The following is a 19,528-nucleotide window of genomic DNA, read 5'->3' as shown; positions in this document are numbered from 1 at the left end:
CCTTCTTGTCATGTGACTTTTGGCAAAATGATTACACCCTCTGGCCCCAGTTTTCCCACTTATGAAATGGGAGATGATAAAAATACCACTACCATACTCATAGGGTTATGGATTAAATGTGCATGTGCCTTAGGACGGCTCCTGGCACACAGTGAACAATCAATATAATATTATTACGACTCCGTCTATTAGCCAGAAAGTACTGGTGGCACTGAGAATCAGAACTTTAATTCGGAGTCTCCATCCCTACCTCAGTGTGCAAGTCTCAGAACCCACTGAATGTAACCTTTCCATGTCACAGATGAGAACATCAAGGCCAGAGGAGGAGGAAAAACTGGCCAAGGGCGTTACTGGAAATCAATGTGAAAATCGCCGTCTGACTCCCAACCTTAGGCTCTTTTTTCTCAGTGCCCTCCTTCCCTCCCTTCTCCAGGGCTTTGGTTTTTCTCCTATTCTTCCAACCCCACTCACCCCTGCTAAGAAAGAGCGTTTCCCCTAAGCCTCTGTTCCCACGTGGATGTTGGCACTTGGCTGGGGTACCCAGGCTCCCTTGGCATTCCTTTCACACAGCTGAAGCCAGGGAGGCGAGGGTGGGTCCGGGGCAAGCCTCTGAATGTGTGGGAATGCGCCCCCCACCCCAGGAATCAGGCCTGGCTGCTGCTGGCATGTCTGCTGAGGACCCTTTGGCAGCCATCCATGATTCCAGAAAAGCAAGGCAGCCAAGACAAGACAGAGGCTAATTACCTTGAGCAGTAGGAAATTGGAGAACAGCTCCGACAAGGGTGTCCAGGCCTCTGTCCAGGCAAGGGCAGGGACCACAGAGACCCAGCCCAGCCTGAGCCACCGGCCCTGAGTGGAGACTCCTGCTCAGGGTCACCCTGGGCCTCCAACAACCCAAGGGAGCAGGAGCTGGACCCACTGTCAGACCTTCTTGGGACCCTCTTCCTCTGCTGCTCTTGTTTGTTTTCATTCAACAGCAAAACCAATGAAACAAACAAGAAAATTCAATTTAGACAGGGCACGGGTGCTGATGTTTCTGTTTCGTTACACCAGGGTGAGCCTAGGACAGACAATCAGCCTTGACTTTCACTCGTCCAGTTGCTCTCACCCCGCGGCTCTGTGTAAAGTTACACGGACGGAGGGGCAATTTGCCCTCCTAAGTGGAGTGGAGAGAAGAAGTGGGAGATGGAGGGGGCCAGGCTGAGAAAGAGAGAGACACATACACACCAAAATAGGAAAAAGAGATGAGATATATTAACAGAAACAGAAATTAAGAGAATAACAATTAGAAGGGAAAAGAAGGAATGACAAGGAGAATGACAGACAAAGACAGGAAGCCACACAGAAAATACCTACACAGGGAAGGAAGAAAAGAGAGAGACAGGCAGAGAAGCAGAGAGGTGCAGCAGAGCAAAACACAAGTGAGAAAGGTGAAAATGTTAGAAGGGCAGGAGCCCAGGAAGAGAAGGAGAGAAAGAATGAGAATGAATCCCACAGCTCTGCTCATGCTGGATTAAAGTTGCTGAAATTGCAGAACAAGGAGAGAATATAAATGTTTAGCTCAAGGGTCCAGAGGCAAAAGTCATGGTAGCAGGATGTGAACCCAGACTGCTTGGTAGAGAGACAGGTCCTCCCCCTGCATCCTTCTAGAAGCGTGGATAGCAGGTTTGGTATCTAACTGCTTAACTAAAACTCAGCTCTTTCCAAGCTTGTTCTCCTCTGTATCCATCCTCTTCATCCTATTTCTCACCAAAGAATTCTGGATGGTCATTCCTTTCATGGATAGTGGGACCCCAGTCTGCCTCATAGGACCAGCTCCTCCGGGGTTGTCCTTGGAAGACAGAGACACTGATAGCCAGGGACTGAGTGACTCCAGGAGAATGGAGCAGGAAGAAGAAAGTGGCAAACACTTCCTGCAGGCCTCCCATGTGCCAGGCCTTCTGGTAAACCTTGTTTGTGGAGTTTCTACACTCAACCCTCCTCCTTAGAATCCTATGTGATAGGGACAATTACCAGCCTCCTTTTCCAGAGGCAGAAACTGTCTCATAGAGCAGTGAAAAATGATTTGCCCTGGAGCAGGTGGTAAGCACGGGGCAGAATCAGGATTCACGCTCAGCCCAGCCTACCCCCAACGCCTGTGCTCTTTCCACTGCCACATGTAGGCTTTTTGGCTCAAAAGGAAGAAAACAAATTTTGACAATAAATGAGCAGCAGAAAATGAGAAACCCCAAGAACTGACACTGGAACTATTTTAAAACTCCAGACTGAGTTGGTCAGACTCCATGGGAGGAGAGCTGCCAGAGGGATAAGAGATCGTTCCAAACAACACCCTGGTTCCTTGTCAGAGCAGCCCGGGTCTCAGGGCCATTAATAAAATCCATTTATAAATAAATAAATAAAATAAAAAAGTGTTCAGAGTCAGAGATGACAAGCACATTTCCAGGACAGAGGGAGAAAGAATGTTCCCTACTTCAAAAGGTAGCAAGGAGGGGTGGTGTCAGGCAGTAAGGAAAAGAAGGGGTGAGGGAAAGTGTTCATCTCTATTAAAGGACAGCAGTTGATTTGTCGGCTTTCAGTGTTAATTGCTTTGGGGGTTCCATAAAACATTTCATTGCTCTCTGCATAATGGGGTTGTGGGATCCCAGCCCAGCTGATAGCAAGTCCCTACAATGTCACCCAGAGACAGGGTTACACCTTCTGTTCAGTGGGTAGGAACCACCAGACAGGGCTCTATTCCTCTCTGAGAGATGCTATCTATCCCATCATTTGGAGGATGGTTGGGGAGATGGTTGAAATTAATAATTATCACAAGGGCAACAACAGCAACAGTACTAACAGCTAGTAGTTCTTAGGCTGTTGTACATCAACTCATCAAGTCCTGCTGGGGTCCCCATGAACCAGACACTGTAGTATTCACATTTTCACAGAGGGCTGAGAGGCTCATTTAATGTCACATGGATGATAAAGTGCAGAGTGGGGATTTGAACCCAGGATTATCTACCTCTAGTCTATACCCTTAACGAGGGACAGAGAAACCAGAAGCCAGCCATCAGGAAATCTTTTGAAAATGCCACTTTCTTCATATAGCCATAATTTTCAGAGTTAGAAGTGACCTTATATCTCTTTTTCTGGTTGCACACTTGCATTTCATAGATGCAGTGACCCCAGAGCCCAGGGTACTGGTGTCAGCCCTCACTAATTAAGAGGCTATTCACGTTCTCCAAGTCTGCGTCCCAATCCCACCACTTGCTGCCAGGTCCATGGTCATTCTTTAAGGCTTGAGACATATCCTACCACCTCTGTGAAGATGTCTTACTGGAAGAGCTCTGATAGCCTATTTTACTTTGCAGATTCACTGCCCCGAAGTGACCTAGGATAAAGCTTGGGTCCCAACATCTCAAAGACAGTGAATGACAGAGCCAGCATCAGAAGGCCCAATTCTCAGCTTACGGTGATATTCCTGAGTTCATGCACCAATGTATTGGGTGTTCCAAGGAGCATGAATATGTCAAGTATTCAAAGGGTATGATAGTCTTTTAAAAAGTCATGGTCTTCAGATAGGTAGAGGAAGGGGAAGATGGGTTTTAGAGGTGAGGGAGGTTCACAGATTGTGGAGGGACTAATATTTATTGAGCACATACTTAGAGATACTGCACTAGGATGTTTCTTGCTCAATTCTCACACAACTCTGCAAGCTAGGTTTTATTATTTCTGTTTCACAAAGGCTGAAATAGAGGCTTATAAAAGTAAACCACTTATCTAAAGTCACATAACTAAAAATGTCAAAGCCAGATTTGAATCCACAGTCTGTGGCCTTTGATACCACCATTAGGTTATAAGTTATCTGAGAATAGGACCTCTATCTTCGTCACATTCATAACTGTAGTCCCTAGCACAGTACCAAGATACAGGAACTACTCAGACAACGTCTGCTGAATAAGTAGATGAGTTATGAAAGAGTGAATAAATATGAGAAAGAATGAAATAATTGATGAATAAATAAGTGAATGAAATGAAAGAGTTTAAGGGCTGATGAAAGAATGGATGGATGAATGGATGGATGAAGGATGGATGTGCGGAGAGGGAAGAGTGAGAGGGAGGAATAAATGGAGGGTAGATGAATGTTTGGGTATAAGGACACATAAATGGATGAGTGAATGAATCACTGAGTGAATAAATAAAAGAATAAATAAATTAGATAACTAGTGAATAAAGCTCAACTTCTTAACAGCCTCAGCTTTCTAGGTTGATAAGGAAGGTATTCTATTGTTTCATAATTAGGCTACATGGGGAGAACTGGTCTCTAGAACTCTGTGTTATAGCTTATGGTGGCTGTATCCAGATGCAGCAACACCCATTGACGTGAAAAAAAAAAAACTAAAACAAAAAATGAACTCCTTTTCTTTTCCAAGACTGACTTCCTCTTGCATCTCCAGAATTTTGAATGCAGTGACTCCCATGTACTCTACAAAGGAGTGATAATGGCACTATTTCTAAGAGGCTGGCCGAGTCTATTAATAAAAAATTATATATTATATATATCAGGATATATATTTAAATATATATTAATATATCTCAGCATGTATGTGTATATATATATATACAAGTATATATGTGTATACATCTCAGATATGTTAATGTAATATTTTTAAGAGACTGCACAGAAGAGATAAAAGAACATTAGGTAGGGATTCCTATTCCAGCTCTCCTTGATAACTTTCTCTATGATCTTGAGTAAAATGCTTTTGCTCTCTGTGCTGCAGATTCTCCATCAGTAGAAGGAATGCTTTTGAATTTCTGGCCTTCCCAGACCCTTCAGCACTAACCTTGTGTGATCCAATTTTCCCAACACCATTTATCGAATAGCGCTTCTTTTTCCCAGTGTACGTTGTTGTCTGCTTTGTCAAAGATCAGTTTGCTGTAGGCAAATGGTTTTATATGTGGGTTCTCTGTTTTCATTGGTCTGTGTCTCAAATGGACACTTCTAAACCTTAGAATCTCAAGATGCACATACAGGCTGGCCAATAAAACATTTGGCTGGTCTGGACAGAATACCTCATGCCTTTCCTGTTGGCTTAAAATCATTCTGTCTGCTTCACGCTCCCGCACACCCAACACGTCTTACTTGTAGAGACCGTCGGGCTCCAGACACTTGAAGATGACTGAGTAGATACTGACTTCAGGGACCTCTCCATGGCTTCGACCAGCTGCTACGCAAGATGTGCCCAGGCCAGAGAGTAAGTCATCGGCAAAACTCAGGAATTCTCCTGGAAGGAGACAAAGAAAGATGAGCTTCCCAGATCAGGCCTTGGTGAGCAGACATTCTTGCTATCAACCAAACCTAGGAAATGTCTGGATACCATTATCAGGAGGATTACTGGACAAAAAAAAAAAAAGCATAAGATATAAAAATGACACAGATTAATATATAGCCCAGATGACTCATTGTTCAAATTTATGTGTGAATTTTTTCACCTGTACAGTGGGAATGCTAATACCTACCTTTGTAAGACTGTAGCAAGGTTCCAATGAAGTAAATTATTATGTAATAGAAATGCATGAAAATGCAACAAGAGGACTGTGTTTTCTTTCTGTCCAGAGTAACTATTCTAGCCTTGTCACTACCATTAACTCCTCTTAACTCCTTAAACACGGTCTCTCTTTCTTGGAATTGCATTTTTCTTCTTTGTATAATAAAGGAGTTGCACTAAGGATGAAAAAGAGTTTTCGTGTCAAATAGCCTTTATTATACACTGGTACTGGATTCATGGAGTGTTATGTTGAGAAGGACAGAGACCTAGTGCAGCTAAGGGATAAAGAGTTCTAGGATTGATTAGTGAAGAAGGTCATGGTCAGGATGGAACAGTGGTAGAATAAGTGCCACATATTTGTGATCCTCCAATTCCATGATTTCTAAAAGTCAACCTAGCTGTTGGATTTTAGGAAGCAGCTTAAGTTCACTAGAAAGAGAACTAATTGAGAAGACTAGAAAGTAAGGAAGACTACAAAGAATAACTAAATATCTGGAATCTTGGGATCTAGTCTTAGTGCTGCTAAACTATTACAGCTTTGGGCACCTCCATTCCCATCTCTGTGCTTTAGTTTTCTCCTCTATGACAGTGCTAGAATCACTACTGGGATTCCAGAAAAGAATAAAATAAAAACAGAGATGTGTGGAAAGATAAAGTTATAAAGGCAACAAAAATCCCCGTCATAAAAGAAAAAAGTTATAAGGACAAACATTGCAGTACTATTTATACTAGCAAAAATTTAGAAACAATTAAATGTTCAACAATATAGAAATGGCTATATTAATTGTAGTTCAATGATGCAATGGGATATTTTATAGTCATTAAAAATAATTTATCGAAAAATATGAAGTGTATGAAAGGATGTTCACGACATACTGTGAAGTTAAAAAACAGGTTATGCTATTACAGAATAATCTAATTTTGTGGAAATTTTATAAATACATGTATTTAGAAACAGAAGGAAGAAAGTAAAGCAAATGCTTAATAGTGGCTCTGTCTGGAGAGTGAGATAATGAGCACTTTTCCTATTTTACTTTTGCTTATCTCTATTTTTAAATTAAATTCAATAGACATATATTGCTTTTGTAACAAGAAAAAAATCAATAAAAATTACTTAAAAATAGATAAAGTCAATGAGCCAGACTAAATGGCCTCTTATTTCCCTTCCAATTCTAAAATTGGATGATTTAGGAGCAAAACTGACATGTGAGGTATTTTATAGGGCAGTATGAAATTATATGAGGCTTCCCAACTGTTGTTTCTTGTTCTCTTCGTGCCTGATGTAGAGCCCCTCAGATTCTCTATTCAGGCACATTCCCAATAATAAACAAGAGGAGGATGCCAGTCCAATTATATCCTTGCTACCTGGGATTAAGGATAAGCCAATGTAACGAAACCATACGGGAACGAAAATGTTGGCCAAGTGTTTGAAAACACTTGGTGTTTCTCTACCACAGAACTGGTTGGCAGAATAGACAGATCCCTTCCTGTTGCTCTTTCAAAGAAAAGTTTCAATCCTAAAGAAGCACAGTTTTTAAAAAATGTTTCATTCTTAGCCTCACAAGTGAATCTTGTAACACTTGTCTGACTGAATTGCCTGGATGGCCCTGGATTCAGTTGAACAACAGGTTTATAATGTGTTTGTCCCCATAGTCCAGTAGAGCAGTTCTGATGGCTACCATTTTTTGTTCTCTCTTTTTTGAAAAAGGCAATATACCATTCATAGAATTGACATGGAGATGCTATAGCAAGTGTCTAAAGCAGGCTGGTGTCAACAACAGCAACGTGCAGTTTCAGCTGCTATGGCAAAACAGACCTGGGACTGAGTACCATTTCCAGCCTTGGTTGAGAGTCCTTAAACCTCTCAATGTCTCAGTTTTCCTCTTTGTTGCGAGGGGTCAATGGCTCTTTGACAGGTTTGGAGTCTAGAAAGTGAAGCCAAGAGTCTAGAAAGAAACAAAGACGCCCAGAACCAGAGGCTTTGCTGGAAAATGAAGAGCTGAACGAAAATTTTATTCGTCACAAAGTGTGGCATCCCACATCTCTTCTGTAGGCCTCTTATGTCAGCTGCTCCCAGTACAATCATAAACCAACAATGTCTTCACCCCCATAACTATCAAAGCAGAGCAATGTGTGGTGTGAAAAGTTAAAAATTAAAAGAGAGAGGGAGAAATGCAGGGGACTAGTCCCTGGATGGAGTGAGGGTCTTGTTTCACTTGGTTTCTCAGTCTGGCTGCTCATTTGTTTTCGTTGAGCTTGGATCTGTGTCTGTCTGCTTTTCAATTCGTTTCCAGATAGCCATTGAAAGGGCTGGCTCTTTGTGGGGGAATTCAGTCTGCTTGTGGTCTGGATTAATTAACTGCCTTGAAGCCAGAAGATGGCTGACATTCATTTTCAAATGGACACAGCTTTCCAGATTTTCCATGAACGTCAGAATAATTTGGACCACGGATAAAAACCCCACATACATGTCAGGTCAGTAAGATCAGCATGATTCTAAGTTCTAAAGAATTCTAAGGCTTATAGGTTTGATTCAAGTGAAGGAACTGGATAACTTAGAGTATAATTAGTCATGTCAAGGTCATTAAGAGGATATTCAGTGCCCAATTCTAGTTGGGACTATATAAATACAATGGCCTTCAAATGAAAAACGTTAAAAGGAGGGAAACTGACATTTAGTACGTACTTTCCTTTTTATTCATTTAATCCTCAAAGTGACCCAACAAGTTAGACTATCATACCCATAGCAGAGCTGAGGTCAAGATTGCAAAGTTAGGAAGCACAGAGCTGAGATTTGAACCCCTATCTGTCTAACTCCAAAGCCATATCTTTTCTTTTGTACTATGCTGCCTCCTAGAGAAAATTTTAAAATGATAGTGTTAGAAAGTGAGATTTCTCAATGTTTTTCAATCCACCCTTGAATTCACTCCACTCCCTTAGTTCTATGGGTTTGGGGAATGAGACAATAAAAGAAATGGTCCCTGACCTTCTACAGCTTGTAATCTGACAACAGGAAGGGTGGTTAAGTACAAGAACAAACCTATAAACTGTAAGATTGCTTTTTTTGGCACTCTGTCTCAGAAGGTTTAAATGCAACTTAGATGGAGACAGGTGAATGAAGTAACCCCTCAGTGTTCTCCCCCACTTAGTGGGAGGGGGTACTAAGAAAGACCTAGGGACTTCTCTATTCACGAATGCAAATCAGTACAATTCGACAAATGTATTGTGACTCCACAATACACCATACTCTGCATCTGGCAGTGGTACAGTTGAATGAGCAATAACACAGTGTGGTGGTTAAGAGCTTGGGCTCTAAGTTTACACTGCCTGGACTTAAATTCTGGTACACCCCCACTTACTGCTTGCCTTGTACAAGTTCCTTAACTCTTTACATCTGGTTTCTCATTTGTAAGATGGGCATCATAATAATACTAGTATCTAATTTATAGTGTTGTGGATATCATATAAAATACCTGTATACAAGTCAATTAGTAAAATGGCACATATTAAGATCTCAAAACATATATTAACTATCATTGTTTTTGTTATTATTCTTGTCATCATGATAACAGAGATAAGGGCTCTAAAGGATTATTGTTTTTATCCAAACTTCTTTCACAGGTGACAGAACTGAAGATCAGAGAAGGAAAATGACATGCCCATGCCCATACATAGAGTGGGAAGTAGATGTGGGACAAAAACCTGGTGTCTTGACTCTTGTAGTCTATGAGATAATTTATATCAGCCAGCCTATGAGATAAAATTGCTGAGAATTTAAAAGATTTCAAAGCTAACACAGGAGCCCTTCCTCTTCAACTTTTGACCATTTTATTCAATGTGCATGTGACAGATTTATAGTTACTGGGCATTCACTATGCACTAGGTGCTGTGCTAGGTGCCTGGTTTCACTTTGCTGTCTTCTTAAACCTGGAATTTCGAAGACAGATACAAAGTCCAGAAGAGACAGGAGTTCAGTAGATTTCCAAAATGTCACATATTCCAACAGTGGTTCGCAAATTAAAATGTATACAACTCCAGGGGTAACAATGAACACTAATAAGGGAGAGGCTGGGGCCAGACTCCCCCACAACACTAACCTCCAACTAGAGCAACTCCAGTTTGATCCATTTTATATATGAATGGTTCATGTTTTTCTTAGTTTTTTTTTTTTTAAAACTGTTCATAAAACCTTAGTTTTAAAGTTTTATTGCTTAAAATGTTTGAATCCCCCAGACCGTGCCACATTCCCTGATAGAAATACAGAGGCGCAGGCATGTTGTACCCTAATTTAAGGATTTGCAGCTACTCAGGGGCAGAGTCCAGAAGCAAGCCCAGCTCTTTTGCATCTCAGCTCCACGTACCTTCCACTAGGCCACTCCGCCCAAGAGGCCTCTGTCCCCTCCTCCCTGGTACACTGTTGTGGCCACGTGGTAGAACCTTCCTAGAACCCGGGCTGCTGCCCCCGCCTCACCCAAGCCTGTCCAAGTCTCTAACATTCTTTTTCTGTTTTTCTTTCCTTGAAAACAGATAGGAAGTTGGGAGTCGCTGTACAGGAATGTGCCTGTTCCCCATTACAGCTCTTCTGGGGCTGTAACCCGAGTGGGCTGGGGCCAGACCCCCACACAGTTCTTTATCCCTCAGACTTGAGCCTTGCTCTCATTACCTTCCGCAGAAAAGGTTAATCATGATTCTGCTGCAGCTTCAGAACCAACCCAACAAAGCACGGAGCAATTTTCCTAAAGGCCACACCCGCTACCTCAATTCTCTCTCCCTCTCCTTTCAGCAGTCCCGCAGTCCTCCTAGTTTTCCCTCTCTCTCTCTCTTCCCCCCTCACCCCCTCGCTTCGGATTGAGTTGAGGTCACAGTCAAAGCCGGCCACAAGAACAAATTGAAAACAGGTTGGGAGAAAAGCAGCAAAGAAATTCCAGAATGGAAGGCAGGGGGGTGCAATGAGTTATTTAGCCCAGGTGAGGGGAAAGGTCCCCAGCTCAGGGCTCCATACTCTTTTTAGGAAAACACCGAGGGGATCTGGGGGTTGCTCTGGGCCTGGCCTCTCTGTCCTGCTTTGCTGTGGTGCCCAGGGAGATACACGGCTCCTTCTGCATCTCCCCACCCTTCCTTTACTTGGGCAAGTGTAGAAAGACATTTTGAGACCTTGTGACAAAATGCATCTTATAAATGCCTCACACCTGTCAGTTGCAGTTGGTTTGTTTCTTTCAGCACATGATGTTATTTTAATGTATGTAATGAGTCTCACCTTTATCGTAATGGTAGTATGAGACGGTGGAAAGACAGTGGGTTTGAGGGGCAGAAGAGACCTAGTTCTGAAGCCAGGCTCAGCACTTATGAACTATATTACCTAGGGATAGACGATTTAACTCTTAGAGACTGCTGCTTCAGCTGAGAAGGAGATGATCATAGACATTTTAGAGAATCAGGTGAGGATTAGAGAAGATAACAGATAGAGTTCACCTGGTACATGGACCGTTTACAAACGTCAGTGTTCCCCTAAACCCTGCTTCCTCACCCCCACAGGGTCTTAGTACTTTGTCTGAGGGCAAAATTTTCAGTTGTCACTCAGTTGCTTTTACATATAACTCCTTAAAACCTTCCTGTTTTTTTGCAAAAGGAAGTGATTTTAGAAGGAAGGAAGGAAGACAGAAACCAAGCAATAAAGGAAGCAAGGAAAGAAGGAATGGAAATGTTTATTTAGCTCTTATAATATGCCATCAACAATGCTAGACATTTTTACTTATGTTACCTTGTTTAAACATCCAAAACAACCTGTCTTGATTAAAATTCAATACAACTTAATGGATTAAGTTAATTGTGCTTTTACAAATGTGGAAACAGGTTCAAGGAATGTTAAATTACTTGCCTACAGAGATCCACCCAGGAATGGTAGAGTAAAGGCTGGAACCGGGACATTTGGGAGCCAAAGTCTATGCTTTTCCTACCACACATTTGCCTCCGGAGTGCAAGGTGCTTAAGGCGGGAATTGTGTTTTGGTCGCCTCTGTGTTACAGGTGTCCAACATAAGGCTGGCCATACAGCTATTTACCTAATTATGTGAAATTGAACTTGAGTGGTTGAAGTTCAATCACTGGGTCCACTCCCATTTCCTCACCACCAGCACCTGACATTAGAATTCTTGTACTATCGAGGCTGCATCCTTATAATGATCTATCTGCAGCAAATAGGAAGCACGTGGCACTGAAAGAAAACTAAGGGCTCCCAAAAAGGCAATGGTGGTCTAGCAAGTATCTAGAGTTCCTATGTGCCAGGCATTGTGTTAAGGAGACTTCTGCCTCATCCTCATGCCTGCCCTCTAGTGGACATCTGTTGCTTTAACTTGCTGTGAAGCCATGGCTCTTTCTGCTAATAGCACCCCAGTATTCCACTCGGGAACCCGCTCTTCCCCAATCTCAGTCAGCATGATTTAGGTAGAGCTAAGGCCCCCTCCATCCTTCAGAGATTGGCATGTGATCAATGGTCAGACATTCCACGTCAGAGGCCAAAAAAAAACAAGTGACACAAATGACTCAGGCCTGATCGATCAGACTAACTCCTGGGACAGAGACCAAGTCCTAATGACATCATTTGAAGCCCTGGACCCAGTGGTGTCTGAAGCTGGATCTATCCTTGGATATTTCAGATACGTGAGCCAATAATTTTTTTCTTTTCTGCCAAGCCTAGCTTCCTTTTGTTTTCTGTTACTTGCCATCAGCAGTCCTACCAGATATAAATCCTATGAGGTAAGTTTTATGATTGCCATTTTATAAGTGAAAAACAAGGTCTGCAGATCTAAAGCAAGTTGCCCAAGGTCATATTCTATCTAAATAACAAGGCTGAAACTCAAATTCAGAGCTGTTAGACTCCAAAACAGGAGCCTTTCCTATCATCAATCACGGCCTAGGATGAGGGATACAAAGGCTCTGTCACGCACAAGAATTTACTGAGTATCTCCAGTGTCCTGCTTCCTCTGGCCCAGTCCTCCCCACTTCCTGGGCTCCCTTCCTCACTCACTCATTCCAGCCACGCTGGCATCCTTCCTCCTCACCTCACATGCCAAACATGCTCCTGCCACAGGGCCTTTGCACCTGGGGCTTTCACACCTGGAGAGCTCTTCCCCATATCTTTGCATGTCTCACTCCCTCTCCTTTCCCAGATCCCCGCTTAAATGTCACTTCCTCAGAAAGGCCTTCTCCAGCCACCCAGTCTAAAGGAGGATCCACTGTCACCCTCTACCCATATCCCCTTTCCTTACTTTACTTCTCTTCACAAAATTGATCGCTCTCTCTCACATGTTGATGAACTTCTGTATTGTCTATATCCCCCACTGTAAGCCTGCGAGCCCCGTATGCTTTGCACACTTACAACGGTGCCTGTACACAGCAGGTTCTCCACAAATATTTGCCTAGTGAGTGAAGGTATCTACTGTGTACTGCAAACTGAGCTGACGGCTGGGAACACAAATGGAAAGAAGCATGTTTTAGTCTGAGTTGTCTTGAAAGCAGAGCCTAAGACAATAGCTTGGGTGCAGATGGTTTATTTGGGAGAAGATGCCAGGAAGCAAGCATAGGGGAAAGGGAAGACAGAGACAGGGAAGAGGAAAAGTCAATATAAAAGCGTGTCATCAAGTTTGATGTCGTGCACAATGGGAGCTCAATTCTGCAGGGACCTTTTAAGAAGTGAATAGGATACCTCCAGGAATTGTTTGGCTGCAAGTCAGGGAACTGGAGCACTTAGCCCCTAATTTCTGATCCTCATGGTTGAGTCTTCCACCCAGGGGTGTTAACTTCCCCACACTTTTTTTTTTTTTTTAGCTGTCCTTGCACATGGGCCTATGGAGCCCCATCAGTCTTGCACAAGGATGTGGGGCAGAAATTGCAAGTGTGCGTTTGAGGTCACTGGCAGCACAGAGAGCCTGGGTGTGCACAGATCTGCTCACCACAGCTGCGCCTGAGAGAGACATGGACCAAGAGGATAGGACATGGCCCCAGAGGTATCTGCTATAACAATGTTCTCTGCCTTTGAGGAGTTTGTGGAAAGAGCAACTGACATGTCTTCCTCATCGAGGTTCAGAGCAACCTTGTTAGCCCCCTGCTGACACAGTTCACAAGCAGTTACCAAACACCTTCTAGGTGCCAGGGAAAGGACTACAACTGTGGCACAGCTCTGAATCACACAAGCAAAGCCCCTTCCCTGTGGTGCTCACAGTTTAGAAAGGGAGAATTGCAAGGGCTGTTTTTATGTGCAATCTACCAAGGAGTCCTGCAACTTATTATTAAAACAGAATTTAATAATATTAACCATAGCATTAATATGTAGTTGGCTAATAGAGCCTTCTGTTTTCTATAGTTGGATGAATTAGGGCCATAGAAGCCCTCGTCATCCCCACTGTCTCGAGGACAAGTGATGCTAATGTGTTTGGCTGCAGTGGGTATTGCTAACATGTGTGTGGAGAGCTGATTTGGGGACCCAGCTGGGGAGGAGGAAGGTCATTGGAAATCCAGGGCCCCCTCCCCCGCCTCCACTCTCTAAAGACCACAGTGTGTGTTCATCCCCCTTGAAGCACTCACCCATGGGTGGTTTTCTTTCCTTTTCTTCCTTTTTAAAATCACATCCCCAAATGTTATACTATCATGAGGTGGGAAGAACCAACTGTACAATGTGCTTCTCATCAGATTCTCAGTTCCTCTCCTACTTCCAACTTTCTCTGGGCTTCATTCACGTCATTCAACATCTTCCTGTCTATGCAAAAAGGCAAAACCCATGAGGTTGCTGACGGCGGGCCCCGTGAGCCCCTCCGTCCACAAATGTGATGAGACAGCACATTATCTGGCAGGGTTGAAGTGATTATTTTCATTTTGTACAGAAGAAAAGAGAGGCTCAGAGAGTTAAGGCAAGTTGCCCAATCACGCAGCTACTACATAGTGAAGCTACGATTTGAACCCAGGTTGATCCAGTTCCAAAGCCTGCGGTTTCTCCACCACAACACACGCTCCCTAATTGCCCTGTCTCTGTGAGCCTGAGTCTCCTTGTCTCTAAGAGGAGGATGTCAGTCTCTCCTCTGCAAGGGAGTCATGAGGAGTGAAATGAATTAAGTCTATAAAAGTACTTTATAACCTGCAAAGCATGACGCATATGTAAGGGGTTATGGTTAAGGGAAATTCACACAGTGCCAGGTAAGGTGACAAAAATGTCAGCCACTTCTGGAGTTAGAAGGAGGAAGAGGAGACCTCCTTTGCGAGGTACTGAGGTGTGTTAATGTTCAGCCCTGAGGACATACCAGGGCACACAAAGTGTGACGGTAAAGAACTCTTCTCCTGCCAGTTCTCCGAAGAGCTGGCGTCTTCTCTTCCATCGTCTCAGCTGAAGTTCCACCTTGTCAGAACCCTCAGCACCACCCACCCAGTGCAGACCCCTACTGCCTGCTCTCGACTGTGCCTCATCCTTGAACTCTTGGTTTTCTTCCAAGCACTAGTGACACCCTGTAGTTGCTGTGTTTGTCAGTTTATTTACGTCTTTATTTTCATTTTATTACTAAACTGTTAGCTCCATGAGTTCAGGAGCCTCGTCCACCTAGTTCTTGATTTCCCCAGTGTCTAGCGGAGTGTGGGGGGCACAGTAATTACTCATTAAAGACCCATTGAATGAATGAGGGAAGGGTGAAGCCGGAGAGGTAACTAATGACTCAGCTAAAGTTTTGTAAACATGTTGAGACAACTCATGCTCATCTTTTAAGTTTTGGCTCATACCCAGTATCTTTCAAAAAGCTCTTTTGGGCCACCCTTTGCCTCTGTCCAGTGAGGTTTCGGGCCCCTCATCTGGGTTCCCACTGTTCCCTGTGTCTCCTTCCATTGTGGTGCTTAACTCATCGTCCTGTGATTACCTATTTAGTTGTTTTCCTCCTCCTTGGACAGGGAGAATTTAAGGAAGGGGCCTGGCCTGACTTAATGACCACCTGAGCCCTGGAGCCTGGGCTTATGCACAATGAGTGAGTCAATGAACAAGCATGGCTTCCTTTCCCAGATGGAAGAAATCCCATGGGGTAGGGGTAGGGGAAATGTTAAGATTTCCTTGTGCATGGACCTTTGAGTTGTGTTGGAAAGAGCAATCCAGTGAGGCCACTGGATGTCACGTGAAAGGGCACTAAACAGGGATCCAGGAGACTGGCCTGTGCCCCTGCCTCCCTGTGAGACACTATAAAGCTCAGTTCACCTCCACCTGCCAAAGCAAATGACCACAATAGAAAGAATGTCCATCTAGCTCTCTCCTTTACCCAATTTGATTGTTCACCCTAATATTCTGATTCCTCTTTATTTTCCTCTATATTTTCCTATCACTTTGCTTCCTCAGTCTTAGCCTGGACTCTCTGTCTACCTGCCAGAGCCTCACACCCCAGGAAAGCTCCCCAATTAATGTTGTTGCTTCTTGATGTCTGACAAGCCCTGGAGTCCCTGCCCAGCCGAGCCCACCTCCCCCGTCCACACTGGCTGCCCATTAGCCCTTGGACTCTTCTCTTCCTGTACAACGAGGACTGCCTCTCTCTTCCCACAGCCCTCTCCTTTCGTAAAACCCTTTGCAGTTTACGGCGCATGCCCCCATCATCTTGTCATACTTAAGCTTCACAGATGCTTGGGGAGGTGGACACACCATGGTGGAAATGAAAATTCCCATTTCACAGAAGGGAAACTGAATCTCAGGAAAGCAATGTGTCTACCTGAATAGGTACTGGACCAGATCACAGGTTTCTAACTCCCAATCCAGTACTTTAGTAGCTGTACCATGTGCTCTTTTCTCTTCAATCGGGCTGTGAGCTGAGTAATGCAGTCTTATAACCAGCCCCTGCAGTGGCTGACGAGGAACCCGCCCTTACTGAGTCCTCCACACATATTTACTGAGTTAGATGATTAAATTTACTAAGGCACCAATGTTAAATCCCCTTTGGGAAGGGAAAAGGAGCAGAACAGGCAACATTGTGCTCAGGCCTGAGTTTGAGTCCTGACCTTGCTAAATGACTCTAAGTAAATGAACTCATCTTTCTAAGTCTCATTTTCCACATCTGTAAAATGGATGTGAAAATACCTATCTCAACGGAACCAATGAAATCTTCTGAGAATTTAGATAGTGTATGCAGAGCACTTAGCATGCTGCCTTGCGCATGGCAAACAATAAATGGCAGCTTTATTGTTGTTATTATTACTGTTATGAAAAATACTAATTCATGAAACATTTCATATGGGGTGGGCAGAAAAGAAAAATTCAACAAGTCAGGGGAAGTGAGTTACCCTCATGTATTTAGCACCACTTACTCCTCCCAAACCAGAACTGCACAAACTATCTGCCCAGAGATTAAAAAATGCTGAATGCCCAAAGCTCCCCTCCCTTTTCTAAATATAAACCTCAAAGTCCATGGTTAGCAGATAGCTGGGATATCTTTGGTCGATAACGGAGGCTGCTTGTCTTTCTTCTTCTCCCCTAAGGTGGGAGAACTCAAGCTTCGAGCCCGAATCTGACCAGGACCCTCCAGAGGCACCCGCTGGGGACCACATTAAGGCACCAGGAGGGCTGAATGAGGAGATCCTGAGCCCATTCTGCTCCCCACACCCACTCCCCCTCTACACTTGCACACGCACGTGGACGAAAGTGCACAGCCCCCTTCCCCTCTCATCCCTGGAGGCAGCCAGGATCCAGAAGGGCGGAGAGAAGGCCTGGGCAAAGATGAGTCAGGGTTTCTGATCGTGCAAGCAACACCGTTTCACCAGGCTGAGGTGAATCACTGAGAAGGAGGTGGGACCTGGGAGGTGGCAGAGAGAGGTAGATTTCCATGAGTGTGTGTGTGTGTGTGTGTGTGTGTGTGTGTGCGTGTGTGTGTGTGTGTGTATGAGAGAGAGACAGACAGACAGACAGAGATGGAAAGAGACCAAGACCAAGAGAAACAAAAAGGAAGGAAGGAAAGAAGAAAGGTGAACCACAGGGCCTCCACTGGAGATAGATGCCCTTAAGCACGAGACCAGGGCAGCTTGACCTCGGGTGCCACCTCTCCCAGGGGCACACAATGTGGGAGGAAAAGGAGGGAGAGTGCACAGGTGATGTCATTTTCACCCAACACCCCTCATCGATCCCACCCACATACAGGTTTTTTTTCATTCAATTACAATGACTCTCTTGCTTCTTCACTTATATTAAAATTTTCCTTTAAATAGAGAAGAGGAAATAAGTTCTCTCTTCAATCCACAATGAAAACTATAAAAGGGTTTCTAGGCTTGGAAAATTTGCCTGGTCAGTTTTTCCTACTTTTTAGTAACTGCCTTGGGTTACCCTGAACAAGTAAATATGTTTTATAAGCTTCTAATTCATACCTAACCCTGTGAGTTTATAGCTTCACATACACTATATATGTGTGTGTGTGTGTGTATAATTTATATATGACACACGTATATATAATATGCGTAATCACACACACAAATACTTACATATATGAATGTGTATGTTCGTGCTGTAAGTAATCCCTTAAATTTGTACAGCTCATCAGGGTTTACAAAGCACTTCCTCTCCTCATTTGATCCTCACAATTAATCCTGCGAGGCAGGCAGGTTAGGATTATCAGCCCCAGTTTACAGGCACCTGTGGTTAAGGTAGAGGCTCCGGGACCCATGGGTCTCTGAAAGGTCACAGTCCATATCACAGTTCCTCTTTCCACAGTCACACAGACCGACTCCATGAGCTTAGGTCGTGCAGTGCCCATTTCTGGCCGTGCAAGGACCCAAAGCCAATGGGAGGCCTGAGCCATCATCTGTTTCAAGGCTTCGTTTTACAGCCTGGAAGACTAAAACTCAGAGTAACACTGCTAGCCTAAATGGTGCCTCTGTGCAAATCAGAAAAAAAGGAAAAAAAAAAAAAAGAGCATCTCTTCTTTAAGACACTTTCCTTCCATGTATCTGAAAATGGTTAGAACAAGACACTCGATCAATGATTAACACACGTCTGTGATGTCCACAATTGGAATGGTGAGCTTAGCTGCAGTAGCGCCGTGCACTGTAAACCTGTGAAACTGCACCTGACTTCCCTGGGAGGGGCGCTCAGCCAAGGTCAGGGAAGAGAGAACAGCAAAAGGGAAAGAAAGGAAGGTCAGACGAGAGAAGGACCACCTGGCTTTCTGAGGTCTAAAAAGACAACTCATTTTACTTAAAGGACAACTGAGAGAAGAAACTGAAACTCTGAGAGGCTTAACAACGCTGGCATTCTGATACTCATTTTACACATGAATAAACTGAGGCTCAGGGAGGTGAAGAAACTTCTCCAAAGCCCTTCAGCTGGCAGGTGACAGAGGCAGGACTAGCAAACGGAGCTGCCAGACTCAAATCCAAAGTTCTTTCCATTCCACTAAGTTGTATTGCCTACTATTGCTCCCCTTCACCTCCAAGTAGCCCCTGGGAAACGGGTGTTATTTGGGATTCTATCTCTTAGGTGAGAGGCCACAAGAGATGGAGGTGTGATTTTCCCATGTGTTCTCCACCCAGACACGGGCCTTGCTCGAGTTCCATGGACAAACTAGAGCCCTGGCCCTTGGCTGGGAATAGGCAGGCCAGCCACTAGCAGCCACAAGGAGGCAGAGACTGGTAGGTTGGGAGAATGTGGGAATGGGGCAGGAAGAGGATTGCTGTAGCCATCTCCAAGGCTCCAGAGAGCCAGGCAGGAGAAGCCCAATTACCCTTTCAGAGGAATTTCCACTCTGTAAGGAGATGATGACTTACACATGATTGCCCTGAGGTTTCCACTCGCCTACAGGGGATGGCCAAGCCCTGCAGGGGAGGGAGCAACTCCTTGACCCTCCAGTTCCCCAGGCAGGGAAGGAACCTGGCCTTGGACTTGGGCTGTTCTCTGACTGACTTTCTACTATGTGACTCACAAGCCCTCTCTGGACCTCCGTTCTTTCATCTATTTAAAGAACTGTTGGGCCTAGAGTAGTTCTGGAGATTGGTTTGGGG

General features: G+C 44.1%; 1 protein-coding gene across 1 annotated transcript in view; it reads right to left on the bottom strand.

Annotated features, from left to right (window-relative positions):
* The window catches only part of ASTN2 (astrotactin 2), an 808,895-nt gene that overhangs the window by 46,380 nt on the left and 742,987 nt on the right, over positions 1 to 19,528 (bottom strand). Inside the window, exon 20 of the mRNA XM_045563087.1 lies at positions 5,126 to 5,267. Coding sequence (XP_045419043.1) covers positions 5,126 to 5,267 — 142 coding nt within the window. The remainder of the gene's footprint in view (positions 1 to 5,125; positions 5,268 to 19,528) is intronic.

The sequence above is a fragment of the Lemur catta genome, chromosome 10, assembly GCF_020740605.2.
Source record: "Lemur catta isolate mLemCat1 chromosome 10, mLemCat1.pri, whole genome shotgun sequence".
Lineage (NCBI taxonomy): Eukaryota > Metazoa > Chordata > Mammalia > Primates > Lemuridae > Lemur > Lemur catta.
This window is presented reverse-complemented; position numbering and strand designations above follow the sequence as displayed.